This window comes from Rhinopithecus bieti, unplaced genomic scaffold (assembly GCF_001698545.2).
Source record: "Rhinopithecus bieti isolate Rb0 unplaced genomic scaffold, ASM169854v2 scaffold_23816, whole genome shotgun sequence".
Taxonomy (NCBI): Eukaryota; Metazoa; Chordata; class Mammalia; order Primates; family Cercopithecidae; genus Rhinopithecus; species Rhinopithecus bieti.
The window spans coordinates 741736-755906 of record NW_016811019.1 but is presented as its reverse complement, the minus strand read 5'-3'; the positions used below and the strand labels follow the sequence as shown (position 1 = coordinate 755906).

General features: G+C 37.9%; 1 protein-coding gene and 1 pseudogene across 1 annotated transcript in view; both read left to right on the top strand.

Moving 5' to 3' along the window:
• LOC108543025 (phosphoglycerate mutase 1-like) overlaps positions 1 to 232 on the top strand; it is a 1378-nt pseudogene extending 1146 nt beyond the window's left edge.
• ATAD2B (ATPase family AAA domain containing 2B) overlaps positions 1 to 14171 on the top strand; it is a 139735-nt gene that overhangs the window by 15632 nt on the left and 109932 nt on the right. Inside the window, exons 7-10 of the mRNA XM_017893318.1 lie at positions 2964 to 3062; positions 4788 to 4899; positions 7784 to 7899; positions 9161 to 9335. Coding sequence (XP_017748807.1) covers positions 2964 to 3062; positions 4788 to 4899; positions 7784 to 7899; positions 9161 to 9335 — 502 coding nt within the window. The remainder of the gene's footprint in view (positions 1 to 2963; positions 3063 to 4787; positions 4900 to 7783; positions 7900 to 9160; positions 9336 to 14171) is intronic.

Here is a 14171-nt window from a genome sequence, read left to right as displayed (position 1 = left end):
AGCATCTGGAGGGTCTCTCTGAAGAGGCTGTCATGGAGCTGAACCTGCCGACTGGTATTCCCATTGTCTGTGAATTTGACAAGAACTTGAAGACCATCAGGTGCATGCAGTTCCTGGGGGATGAAGAGACTGTGCGTAAAGCCATGGATGCTGTGGCTCCCTGCTGTTAGCTATGATCATGCCACTACTCTCCAGCCTGGGTGACAGAATGAGACCTTCCATCTAAAAACAAGAAAACAGAAACAGGCTGGGCACAGTGGCTCATGCCTGTAATCCCAGCAATTTGGGAGGCTAAGATAGGCAAATCATGAGGTCAGGAGTTGGAGACCAGTCTGGCCAACATAGTGAAACCCTGTCTCTACTAAAAATGTAAAAATTAGCTGGGCATGGTGGTGTGTGCCTGTAATCCCAGCTACCTGGGAAATTGAGGCAAGAGAATTACGTGAACCCGGGAGATGGTGGTTGCCAGTGAGCCGAGATCGCGCCATTGCCCTCCATCCAGCCTGGGCGACAATGCGAGATTCCGTCTCAAAAAAAAAAGAAAGCAAAAACAAAAAAAATTTTCCTCTTCTCCCACAAAAAAATGGATGCAGAAGGTAATGAAAGGATTCCGATTAGTAGAGAAGGAGTAGGAGGTGGGTTAAAGATCTTAAGGAGAAGTTGAGAAAATCTGGGTCGCTAATGGGACATGTGGGCATTGAAGTGGAGTACTGATGCACAGATTTTGGGACATCTTTGAAGGCTATTTGTGCTTGAAGTAGATTACTGACAATGATTCCAGCTTGTATGGTTGTGTGGATTTTTTTTTTTTTGAGACAGAGTCTTGCACTGTTGCCCGGGCTGGAGTGCGGTGGCGCGATCTCGGCTTGCTGCAACCTCTGCCTGCTGGGTTCACACCATTCTCCTGCCTCAGCCTCCCGAGTAGCTGGGACTACAGGCGCCCACCACCACACCTGGCTAATTTTTTGTATTTTAGTAGAGACGGGGTTTCACCATGTTAGCCAGGATGGTCTCGATCTCCTGACCTTGTGATCTGCCCGCCTCGGCCTCCCAAAGTGCTGGGATTACAGGCATGAGCCACCATGCCTCGCTGGTTGTGTGGATTTTCATTAGTCTGTTCAGCATTCTACTTTTATTACTTGGATTGGTACAGAGTTGAAATTTAGCAAGTATAATGGAAGGAAAAGGAGACAGAGTCAGGTAGGAAGATTAAAAACTGAAGTAATAGCTTTTCCTGTGAGTCTTGACAGAAAATTAAGCTTCGAAGGGAGTTGACTCTGAGTCAGTGGGTGCTCAGGTATAGTAGGCCTCGATGAGTTGAAAGTTGGTATATTAGGAGGTTATGTTCAGAAAGTAGGCCATTACATTTTAAAATTGCAGAGGTGGAGAGCAGTTCATGCGGTCCGAGGTAAGATCATGGCAAATTTTTTTTTTTTTCAGTAAAGCAGAGCTGAGGGTGATTAAATGGCTAGGCAGGTGGTAAGTGAAACCTAGGTAGGGGTGGAGAAAAAGATAAGATGAGGGACTATTACAGGGAGTGTGGCTAGGACTCAATGGCAATGATTATGTGGTGGGCAAAAGGGATTTAGGATGATTTTGAGGTTTTTTTTTTGTTTTTTTTTTTATAAATTACTGGTTAGTGGAACTGCTAACTGAATATACAGTTTAAGAGAAGTGGTTGAAGCATTTGATTTGAATATGATGAACTCAGTTGGAACACTTTGTGAGCACATAGTTTTGTTGTGGTTTTATTATAGTATTTTTTTAGGTTTCTTAGAGATGTCATGAGTTATACTAATATTCTGGCATTCAGTAAGTATTATTTCTCCTTTGTGATGACTTTAGCCTGGCATATTACCTAATCTCTCCATAGTAGTTCTGGTTATAAACTACTTTTTTCTTCAAAATATTTTATGTATGTTATAAGAAGTTCAAACAGGATGGAACTATCTTAAGTGGAAAGTTAAAGCCCTTATCCTCTGTAATCCAGTGTATTATTTTTCTTTTGTTCTTTAAATGTCTGGACTGTGACTACTTGGGAAAGATAAAACTAAAAAAAAAAAAGATAAACTTTTTTTTTTTCTGAGAGTCTAATGTTATTTATCAAACAGTGACAGATAGTCACTAAATTTGGATGTAATTTAAATTGGTTGCTGGCCCTGTGCAGTGGCTCATGTCTGTAACCCCAGCACTTTGGGAGTCCAAGGCAGGTAGATCACTTGAGCTCAGGAGTTTGAGACCACCTTGGGCAACATAGTAAAACCCCTCTTTACAAAAGTACAAAACTAGCCAGTGTGGTGGTGGGTGCCTTTAGTCCCATTTACTCAGGGGTTTGAGGTGGGAGGATCACTTGAGCCCTGGAGGTTGAGGCTGTAGTGAGCCCTGGAGTGAGACACTGTCTCAAAAAAAAAAAAAAAAAAAAAAGTTGGTTACTGACTCTCTTCCTGATTTAATCTTTTAAAAAATTTTAGGCTTCCTAGTCTCCTTTTTTTTTTTTTCCCCCCCGAGAAGGAGTCTTGCTCCGTCACCCAGGCTGGAGTGCAGTGGTGCAATCTCAGCTCACTGCAACCTCCTCCTCCCCGGTTCAAGCGATTCTCCTTCCTCAGCCTCCTGAGTAGCTGGGATTACAGGTGCCTACCCCGCGCCTGGCTAATTTTTGTGTTTTTAGTAGAGATGGGGTTTCACCATGTTGGCCAGGCTGGTCTCAAACTCCTGAACTCATGATCTGCCCACCTCGACTGCCCAAAGTGCTGGGATTGCAGGCCTTTTTTTTTCTTTTTTTTCTGCAGAACTTATTGCTTCATGTAATTGCTACATGAAGAACTTATACTTCATGTAAACTGTATGAGGGTACAAATCTTAATAAATATTTGCTGATTGAATTTCCTCTGAGCTATTACAGTGTGTTTTAAAAAGTTGTTTGCTATTAGAATGGTTTTAAGGATTTTACTCTCTTTAAATAGGAGAAAGAAGCATGCCATTCATAGTAGTGACACAACTTCTTCTGATGAGGAACGCTTTGAAAGAAGGAAATCAAAGAGCATGGCAAGAGCAAGAAATAGGTTAGTAAAATTTTTTTCCATGGTAGAAAAAAGGAAAAATAAGCTTTTTTTGAATGATTTTCTTATCTATACTGGCATTTTGCTAACATTGATATTCAACACATATTTTAGACTAGATTAAGACATTGACTTGGTTTCCAATTAGTTTTTCTTCCAATAGAAATCTAACCTTGGGAAATTTAGTCTGAAATTACTTAGTCTGAAAGTACTTATGATAAAATAATTTGTGGAGAGGGAAAGTAAGGAGAGCTAAGGGAAACAGGCCAACCTATATGGCAGTATCTATCTTTTCCTCTGTACCTCCTCTCTAATCTAAATCCATTTAATGAGGTTGATTTTAGGTACTTGTAATGATTACAGTATTATAGCAGTCAGGTTAAGACATGGTTTCTAATAGAATTATCTCGGGCGACCTTGGATTTTATTGGAAAATTTATTTTGTTTTGTTGTTGGTTGAACAAGTGCCTATGGTGATCTTTGCCTAACTAGGGTAACTAACTGATCACTGTTGGGCTCACTAAAACCTCAAAGAATTTTCGTTGGAGGAGTAAATAACTAAAGTGTCAAATTATTATTTATTGTAGAAATACCAAGTTTTCCGTTAGCAGGTCTTGGAAGCAAGTTTGGATTGATTAGATTGTATACTAAAAAAGAATTTCTCATGTGAATGATGGAAAGAAAATGAGAAAAATACAAGTTTAAATAAAAGAATTTATGCTTATTTAATCCGAACTGTTCTGATAATCTCCTTTGATAATATATTTTATAAATTAGGATTCAGAAATATCAATGAAGTTACATTCATTATAGATGCTAGACTTTTTTGAGGCTGTTAATGCCATTGTTTGGTGTTTACCCAAGGTTAAAAGAGGAAGTTGAGTATATTAATTTATGGAAATTAAATAATGTAATATATTAAATAATGTGTTAAATAATGTAATATAGAGATCTCTCTTAAGGTAATTACACGAAAGATGAAGCTTAGTATTCAAGATGTGATCGCTAATTGGTTTTTTTTTGAACAAAAGGGAAAGACAGTTTTTTCAATCATGTAACTGAGTAGACATATTCATGTAATATCTGAGGATAGATTTAAATATTATAATAAAGGTTGGGCTGGTCGCTTATGACTGTAATCCCAGCATTTTAGGAGGCTGAGCCTAGGAATTTGAGACCAGCCTAGGCAACATTGTGAGACCTTGTCTGTATAAAAAATCAGCCAGGTGTAGTGGTGCCTGTCTGTGGTTCCAGTTGTTTGGAAGGCTGGGGTGGGAGGATCACTTGAGCCCAGGAGGTTGAGGCTGTAGTGAGCTATGATTGCACCACTGTACTCCATGCTGGGCAACAGAGTGAGACCTTGTCTCAGTCAGTCAATAGCTTGATTTTATTTTAATCCCATATATTATAGTACATATAGGTTTATTTTTATAGTTGTATGACATGGGATAATCAGTTATGTTAAGATATTTTCCTAAAATGGAATAGATTGGGCTCTTTGGGCAAATAGATTAACAATCTTGTTTGCTTTATCTAGTGAGTAACTTAATTTTTGGCCTTTGACAAGAATGTAAGAAAAGTAGAGTAAAAGAATGAAATTCTTTGATATTATTTTCTGGGTTATGAGAAAAAGGAGAAAGATGAAGGCATCAAGGAATATAAACTTATTTTAATGTTAAAAATGTGAAACTTTTAATGCAACTTCACTTGCACTTTTATAAATTTCAGGTGTTTGCCTATGAACTTCAGAGCAGAGGACTTAGCTAGCGGTATTCTCCGAGAACGAGTGAAAGTGGGTGCAAGCTTGGCTGATGTTGATCCAATGAACATTGATAAATCAGTAAGTTTTGTAAATGTTTTTCTAGAAGTTTTCTTTTTTTTAAGCTTTTTTCTTGTTTCTAAAGCAGCACATAGTAGAACTAAAAAATTCAGATATGACAGTGTTAATGTTTCGATGTATATGTTTTGAAACCTAAGAACCCTAGCCACATGTGGTTCTTAGTCACGTATTTTCATTTCAGTGTTACTGGAATATGTAACAGGTAAGAAATGGGGCTGAGAAGGTTATAAGGGGCAAGGCTTCATAAACCATGATGAACAATGGGCTATTGTTGAAATTGCCTAGTTTCATGATTTTGTATTTTGGGTAGATCACTCTGGCTATGATATAGTTAATGAATTTGGGGTAAGCAAGGCTGGCATTAGGGAGACTGGATGTTCCTGTAGTCTAGTAATCTGGGGTAGTGGTCATGGTAGAAAGTAGGATAACGATTTGAAGAAGTAAATGGGTTTGAAAGAATTGAGGATTGAATTCAGAAATGACAGAATTTGGTGAATTAATTCCTTTCTGGGAGTGAGGGAAAGGTACAACTTGAGAGTATTACCCAGGTTTCTAGCTTAGGTGACTAGGTAGATAATGGATGGTCTGGGTGGAAAATGGCTTGATTCTCTGAGTAGGGAACATAAGAAGAGGAATAAATGTTTTAGGCAGGAAGATGATTTAATTAGTTGTATTTAACTAATACATGTTTAGGTATCTGAGGTATACTACAAGTGAAAGCACCTTGTAGGTAATTGGTTATTTAGATTTGGCATTAAGGAGAAATATCTGGACTAGAAATTCAGATACGGGTCATCAATATAAAGAGTGGTGGTGAAGTCACTTTGGGAAATGGATGATCGATCACACCTGGGGAAGGTATGTAGGACAAAAACAGACATAAGACTCGGAGGACATGGTAGATTCTTTCTCATTGTGAGTAGTATCTTATTTTGGGGGGATATTTTGAAATAAGGTTACTGCATAACCAAGAGCTTACTTGATATATTTTTTTTTTGTTCCTAAAAATCTTTCTATACAATGTAGTTTAAGTGATTTTCATAGAGGGATTTAAAATAAGTTATCAAATAGAATTGCATATATACTTGAAGATGAAATTTTAACTATCTCTAATCTGAAGTCATAGAGGAAAATGCTTGTCTTACTTTATTAACCAGGCCCTAAGGAAATATTAAGAGTATTACATATGACCAGAATCCCATTTCTAATAGTGCGTCTTCTCAGAAGACCTTACCTAATGATCTTTGCTTTTTTGGCTTACCAGCACTTTACTCTTTTGAATCTAGTTAGTTTTATTTCTTTTTTGTCTTTTAAAAAATTTTTTCTTCATTTTTATTTTCCTTTCATTTATTTTCATCTATCCATTTACAGATGAATCTAGTAAACTTTAGATGTCTCTGCCAAAGCAGAGTGAATTCTTTCTCCTTGACTTAGTTTTGCTCTTGTTGCCCAGGCTGGAATACAATGGTGCGATCTCAGCTTACTGCAACCTCCATCTCCCGGGTTCAAGCAATTCTCCTGCCTCAGCCTCCCGAGTAGCTGGGATTACAAGCATGCACCACCATGCCTGGCAATTTTTGTATTTTTTTTAGTAGAGATAGAGTTTCTCCATGTTGGTCAGGCTAGTCTCAAACTCCCAAGCTCAGGTGATCTGCCTGCCTCGGCCTCCCAAAGTGCTGGGATTACAGGTGTGAGCTACCACGCCAGACCACTTACTTCTTTAAAATTTAGCTTCTCTTAGAATGTTTCTGTTATTTAACTTCTGTTTTATTTTCTGTTAATAGTTTACTTTCACTTTTCTATCATAGTAATACTTTCGTTGTAAAACATTTTCAAGTACCATAACAGAATGAAGAAGCAGGGAAGAGGCAGTCACAGTTAACATTTTGGGCAAAATTTTCTTCAAACATTTTTTTTCTGTACACTTTTTTTCTTACAAAGCCTTCTAGCTATTTAAACTATTATGGGTGGGAGGAACAGTCTTTGCTGCTTCTTGTGATAGATCAGTGTTTCTAAAACCATTTTTTCATCATTGTCCCATAAAGAAGAAAAAAAGTAAATTTCTTCTGACTAGAGAAATTAAATATTAAAGAATAAGATTTTGTCAGGTAACATTGACCTTGGGAGGGCTACAAACTATTGTAAATAGCTAAGATTATTTCTTGCCCTATCCCTGAACCAGTTTTTGCCCCTGTGAGGACAATATTCTCCCCTTCTGAGAATATATGTACAAAATAATTATATATTTTTAAAGCCATTTAAACTTTTTTTTTTTTTTTGAGGCAGAGTTTTACTCTTGTTGCCCAGGTTATAGTGCAATGGTGCGATCTTGGCTCACTGCAACCTCCGCCTCCCGGGAGCAAGCGATTCTCTTGCCTCAGCCTCCCAAGTAGCTGGGATTACAGGTGTGCGCCACCATGTCCAGCTAATTTTTGTATTTTTAGTAGAGACGGGGTTTCACCATGTTGATCAGACTGGTCTCAAACTCCTGACCTCAGGTGATCCGCCCACCTCGGGCTGCCAAAGTGCTGGGATTACAGGTGTGAGCCACTGTGCCCGGCCCATTAGAACCTGGTATGATGTAAAAATTGTATGTGTTAGTATAATATAAAAATCTCCTATAGATACCCATTAAAGTTTTAGGTAGGGAATCAATCCTGGTTCTGAGTTACTAGATTAAATAATGGTAGCTTAATTTGCCTGAGCTGAAATGTAACCTTGGATTTTATTGTTAGCCTTATTTTTCTATACTTATTTATAGTTATGTTTAAAAGCTTCTGCTAAAGGCATATATTTCTGAATCTTAAGACACTTTTATAAATTTTAAAAATTTTATAAAACATATAAAACTGTTTTATATCAAATTTTTCCCCTTCTTTCCAAGGTACGGTTTGATAGCATAGGTGGATTGAGCCATCATATTCATGCACTAAAGGAAATGGTAGTATTCCCACTTTTATATCCAGAAATTTTTGAAAAGTTTAAAATTCAGCCTCCAAGGTAAGCAATGTCATAGATGTTTATTATTGTTATTACCGTTAGTTTCTCAAATGTTACTTGAGTAAATTACTATAAATATAAATATTTGATATATATTTATTTGATGTGTCCTAGCAATGACAGTTAGAAATGAAATGTTATTGTTTAGGGTCCAGAGGCCATGGAACTAAGTATGTTCTTGAAGTTTACATCTCAGGGTTTAAGTCAGGCACTCGATAAGATTCTTTCTGTGGGCCCTAAATACACAAGCAGATTGCCCAGATGGATTTTTCTGAATTTGGCTCCCAGTGCATCGAGTTTGATGCTGTATGTTATTTACTCTTGGAAGCACAGTTTTATTGATGTGTTTCCTTGACTTGATGGAGTATTTTTGAAATAGGGTGAGCTTGATAATTTATTTTTAGGAACAGATTGTGCCTGATCATGAGGTGTATAGCTGGTGAACTATTAGAAAAGGCTGAGAAATTATGTTAAAGAAGATTGGGCAGAATAGAATATTCTGGCTGGGCACAGTGGCTCAAGCCTGTAATCCCAGTACTTTGGGATGCCGAGGTGAGTGGATCACCTGAGATCAGGAATTCAAGACCAGCCTGGCCAACATGGTGAAACCTCGTCTCTACTGAAAATACAAAAATTAGCTGGGGGTGGTGTTGTGCACCTGGAATCCCAGCTACTCGGGAGGCTGAGGCATCAGAACCATTTGAACCCAGGAAGTAGAGGTTGTAGTGAGCCGAGATCTTGCCTGGGTGACAGAGTGAGACTCCATCTCAAAAAAAAAAAAAAGAGAATATTCTGAAGATACACATCTAGGCTGTTAGATTTAAACTGATAAATGTCTGTTTTCTTTAAGGAGGCACTTTTATTCAGATTTGGTTGTAGTTTATTTTCATGTTTTAAGGATATGGAAAATCTTATTAAAGAGTCATTTAAATCTATCTTTATACATTCCTTTTGAGTATTTCTACATTATTTATTCTAAAGATGTGAAATTTCTGGGTCATAGGGAAACACATTTAAAATTTCTGTATATCTTGCCAAATTACTCTGTACTTTATTTCTTGTCTGCCAAAGCTTGGTGACTTAAGGACTTAGCAAAGTAAAACTTTTGTCTATATACTGGAAAAAGCTTTATCAATGTCTAATAATTATACTTCAATACAAAATTGTATGGGAGGGAGGGACATTTTAAAAAATTGGTTATCGGCATTGATGATAATATAATTTACACTTCTTGATTTTTTTTATTTTTTTATTCTTCTAGGGGCTGTTTGTTTTATGGCCCTCCTGGCACAGGTAAAACCTTGGTTGCCAGAGCATTAGCTAATGAATGCAGCCAAGGAGACAAAAAAGTGGCTTTTTTTATGCGAAAAGGAGCAGATTGTTTGAGCAAGTGGGTTGGTGAATCTGAAAGGCAACTTAGGCTTCTTTTTGATCAGGTAAGAGAAATTATCTAATTCAAGAGTCTTTCCTGTTCTGTTCTATTCTGTTCTTTTCTTTCTTTTTTTCTTTTTAGAGACAGAGCCTCTCTCCTTTACCCAGGCTGGAGTCAGTACAATAGTGTGATCTCGTCTCACTATAGTCTCGACATCCAGGGCTCTGGCAATTCTCCTGCATCAGTCCCTACCCCAGTAGCCTGAATTACAAGTGTGTGTCACCATGCCTGGCTAATTTTTGTATTTTTTATAGAGGTGGCGTTTCACCACGTTGGCCAGGCTGGTCTTGAACTCCTGGGCTCAAGCAGTCCACCTGCTGAGAATATTTTCTTCAGAATGTTTAATACATTTAATCTACATATACAAACTGTTTACGAGGAAGCATTTTTTCCATCCAATATGTTATATTTAGGATCAGTAATCTGTGATTGTATGCCTTAGAAGTATTTAATGGCAGTTTCACTAGTACTTTTGAATATTTATGATGGCTCATAAAACATTTATTGAGGTCCCTACCAGGTATATAATACCAAGTTAGGTGCTTTAGAGAACACAGGATATAACATATATATTGCTAGATTATAATCCAATTGAGAAAGTACAACAGGCATAAAAACTTAAGTGTCTGTGCAAGAAATCTCACAAAGCAGTGTGTTATTTTCATGAGTTGTAAATACGGTACTATAAGAACTCAGACATGAGTGAATGCTTTTAAAAGGCAGAGTAAGGTCAATAAATATCATGTAGACTATGTCTACTATTTATTTGTAACAAAAACTTTAAAGATTTTATTTCCTATATGTTGTAAGAATTATTCCAGCTGGGCACAGTGACTCACACCTGTAATCCCAATGTTTTAAGAGGCCACGGCAGATGGATTGCATGAGCCCAGGAGTTCAAGGCCGCAGTGAGCAATTATGACACCACTGCACTACAGTCTGGGCAAAAAGGGGGGGCCTTTTCTCTTAAAAAAAAAAAAAAAATTAAAATCAGTCCCTATATAAATTCACTTTTGATTGTTTGAGTTAGTGAAGGATGCCATTCATATTTGGCAATGCAGCATATATTTGATTATGTCTGAGAAAATACATATGAAATAAAAAATAACTTTAAGCATTGAACACCCATTACTAAGATGGTGTGATGAAAGTCCTTTGTAATTGGTAAAGTACTTCACTTTTTTTTTTTTTTTTTTTTTGAAAGGGTTGCACTTTGTCACCCAGGCTGGAGTGCAGGGATGTGATTATAGGTCACTGCAACCTCAAACTCCTGGGCTCAAGTGATCTTCTGGCTTTGGCCTCTCTAGGTAGAACTACAGGTGTGCACTGCCACACTTGCCTTATTTTTAACTTTTTGGAAAGACAGGGTCTCAAGGTGTTGCCTAGGCTGGTCTTGAACTCCTGGCCTTAAGCCATCCTCCCGCCTTGGCTTCCCAAAGTGTTGGGATTATAGGCATGAGCCTCTGTGTCTGGCCCAATACTATTTTAAAATTATTAATAGTATCAAAAACTGCTAGGTAATGGATTTAGAAAAAGCAGTAGGTAAGATTTTTACCTTGAAGGTGTCCAGTGTCTAATGGCAAGTCAAACATGCAGTCTGAATGCTTCAAGAGAATTCATTAATAATTAAACAATAAAAAATAAACATTTATAGATGAAGGAAGAATTGGCTTGGCAATGCTGGCATATTACCCAGTCAATTAATTTAAAATTTTAAAGTTATACTTTTAGTCGTTTCATACTGGGACTAGGGATACCTCTTGGTTTTATTTAAAACCATAGCATAAATCATACTACTCCTTTTGTCTAAATTTATTTTATTTCTGTTTCATAGTTTTCTTGGTGGGTAGGAATAGTTGAAATGTTTGCTTTATTTTTTTAAGAAAATTGCTGGTATTCCTGAAGTTTTTTTTTTAATGAAAGATTCTGCATTCCTAAGTTAAGGATATGGTCTATGCACGAAATGAAATGAAGGCACTACCGTGTACTGACTAAGAGAGTGGCCTTCTGTGTCACAGAAATGTTTATATTTATCTTTACCGTTGAATATAACATTAAGTAAATCAAAACATTTAATCTTTAGTGGCCTTTTTTGTGCAATAGTAGAAAGAATACCTATCTTACTAGACTATTATGAGATTTCACTGAGAGGACACAAAATATTTGAAGTAATATGCCCTACCTCCTTTTGCAGTTCTGTGAGGGGAGTAGCTGTTAAAAAAAAAAAAAAAAAAAAAAAAACATAAGCCAGCTGTTTGTTCATGTTTTATGTATATAAAATTCTGTTAACCTTCCCAAGCCTGGCGTTACAGGTGTGAGCCATTGCAATGGGCATATTCCAGTTCTTTAACTTTTTTTCCCAAACCCTTCTTGTGGTTGATTATCTTTTTTTTGTTTTTTGAACAGAGTTTTCTCTTGTTGCCCGGGGCGAGTGCAAATGGCGCGATCTTGGCTCACTGCACCTCCCGCTCCTGGGTTCAAGTGATTCTCCTGCCTCAGCTCCCGCGTAGTGGGTTACGGCGTGGCACCATGCCCAGCTAATTTTGTATTTTAGTCGACTGGGGTTTCACCATGTTGGGGCAGGCAGTAGTCTGGAATCTGACCTCAGGTGATCCACCTGCCGTGGTTTCCAAAGTGCTGGGTTACAGGCATGAGTACATGCCCGGCCTGAATTGTCTATTTCATTTCAATTATTAGGGACACATTAAGTTTCGTGCGTATTAGTCAGGAGAAATGGAAAATTTGTATCTTTTCCTTACAATGCTTTCCTGTAACTGAAGGTTGCTTTCATTTTGAAAACTAAGCACATAAATTTTGAGTAATTTATGATAAAAACTCTCATTTGTTATATAATTTCCTTCACTTAAATCATTCTTTCTAGATCTAATCTTAAGTGGAAATGACACTGGTAATGTACCAGATGAAAACATGGGAGATTTTGTTTATAATTCAGAGTAGGGGGTCTAACTATGTAAGGGAAGATCTAGCACGTAAAAAAATTTTACGATTCTGCATGGCAACAAAATACCTCTTTTGTTTTTGTGGCTGTTAGAGTACAGACTGTGTAATTTAGAATGAAAGTGATTTATTGACTCACTAGTTCTGGAGACAGGAAAGTCCAATATCCAAAGGCATCTGGTCAGTTGCCTTGGTGTCATAACATGACAGAAGACCAGCACTCAATAGCGGAAGGGCAAAGAGACGAGAGAGAGATGCCAAGATATGGGACACCCACTCTCACAATAATGATCTACTCTTTGATGTCAGCCATTAGTCCGTTCAATGATGAGGGTGAGGTCTCAGTCTACATCTTTTTTTTTTTTTTTTTTTTTTTTTTTTTTTTTGAGACGGAGTCTTGCTCTGTCGCCCGGGCTGGAGTTGCAGTGGCCGGATTCCGTCTCACTGCAAGCTCGCCTCCCGGGTTCACGCCATTCTACTGCCTCAGCCTCCCGAGTCGCTAGGATCAGGCCGCCAGGTCGCCCGGCTAGTTTTTTTGTTTTTTGTGAGTACGGGTTTCACATGTTAGCAAGGTATGGTCTTGATCTCCTGACCTCGGTGATCGCCCGGTCTGGCCTCCCAAAGTGCTGGGATTACCAGGCTTGAGCCACGGCCGGCGATCTATACTTTTTAAGGTCCTACCTCCCATAACCCTTCACCAATGGATTAAATTTCTTTCTTTCGTCCTCTCCTCTCCTCTCCTCTCCTCTCCTTTTCTTTTCTTTTTTCTTTTCTTTTCTTTCTTTTTTTTGAGACTGAGTCTCACTCTGTCACCTAGGCTGGAGTGCAGTGGCACAATCTCGGCTGACTGGAACTTATGCCTCCTGGGTTCAAGTGATTCTTATGCCTCAGCCTCCTGAGTAGCTGGGATTACAGGTGCCCACCACCAGGGTTGGCAAATTTTTGTGTTTTTAGTAGAGACGGGCTGGTCATATTGGCCAGGCTGGTCTTGAACTCCTGACCTCAAGTGATCTGCCTGCCTCGATCTCCCAAAGTGCTGGGATTACAGGCATGAGCCACCAGGCCGGGCCGGCAATTAAATTTCAACATGAGTTTTGGAGGGGACAAACTCAAACCATAGCAATACTAATTCAAAAGATTAATGATACTCTTTGCAGAAAAATATTTGCATTTCCTTTTACAGACAGAGATTCACCTTTAAAATAAATAAATAAACCCGGGCAACATGGTGAAACCCTGTCTCTATAAAAATACAAAAATTAGCCAGATGTGTTGGCATGGACCTGTAGTCCTAGCTACTTAGGAGGCTGAGGCGGGAGAATTGATGAATTGATTGAGCTAGCGGGTGGAGGCTGAGGTAAGCTGTGATTACATCACTGCACTCCAGCCTGGGTGAGAGAGTGAAACCCTGTCTCAAAATCAATCAATCAATCAATCAATCAATCAATAATAAATAAATAAATAGCTTCTAGAACTCACTAAGCAAAAGACTAGTGGTCTTGTGAAGTGATGGGCAACATAGGAAAAGCAATATAAATGACTTTTATGGATATATAACATATTCATCTTGTAAATAATAATTGAAAATAAAATGAGATAGCATTCTTTATCCTAAAAAATTAGCAAAGGTCAGTAAGTTTGATAATACATTGCTGGTGAGCACCCTTAAATATTGCTGGTTAGAGGGTAAAATGGTACTTCAGTGGATGGCAATTTGCATATATCTAACTAGATTAGAAATGACACATGCCTTCTGAGCCAGTAGTTCTACTTTGAGGATTTATTACATTAATATGTTTATACTCATATGAAATGGTAAATACAGTTATTTCTTTACTATTATTTATTACAATATTGTTGCTAATAGGAAAATATTGAAAAC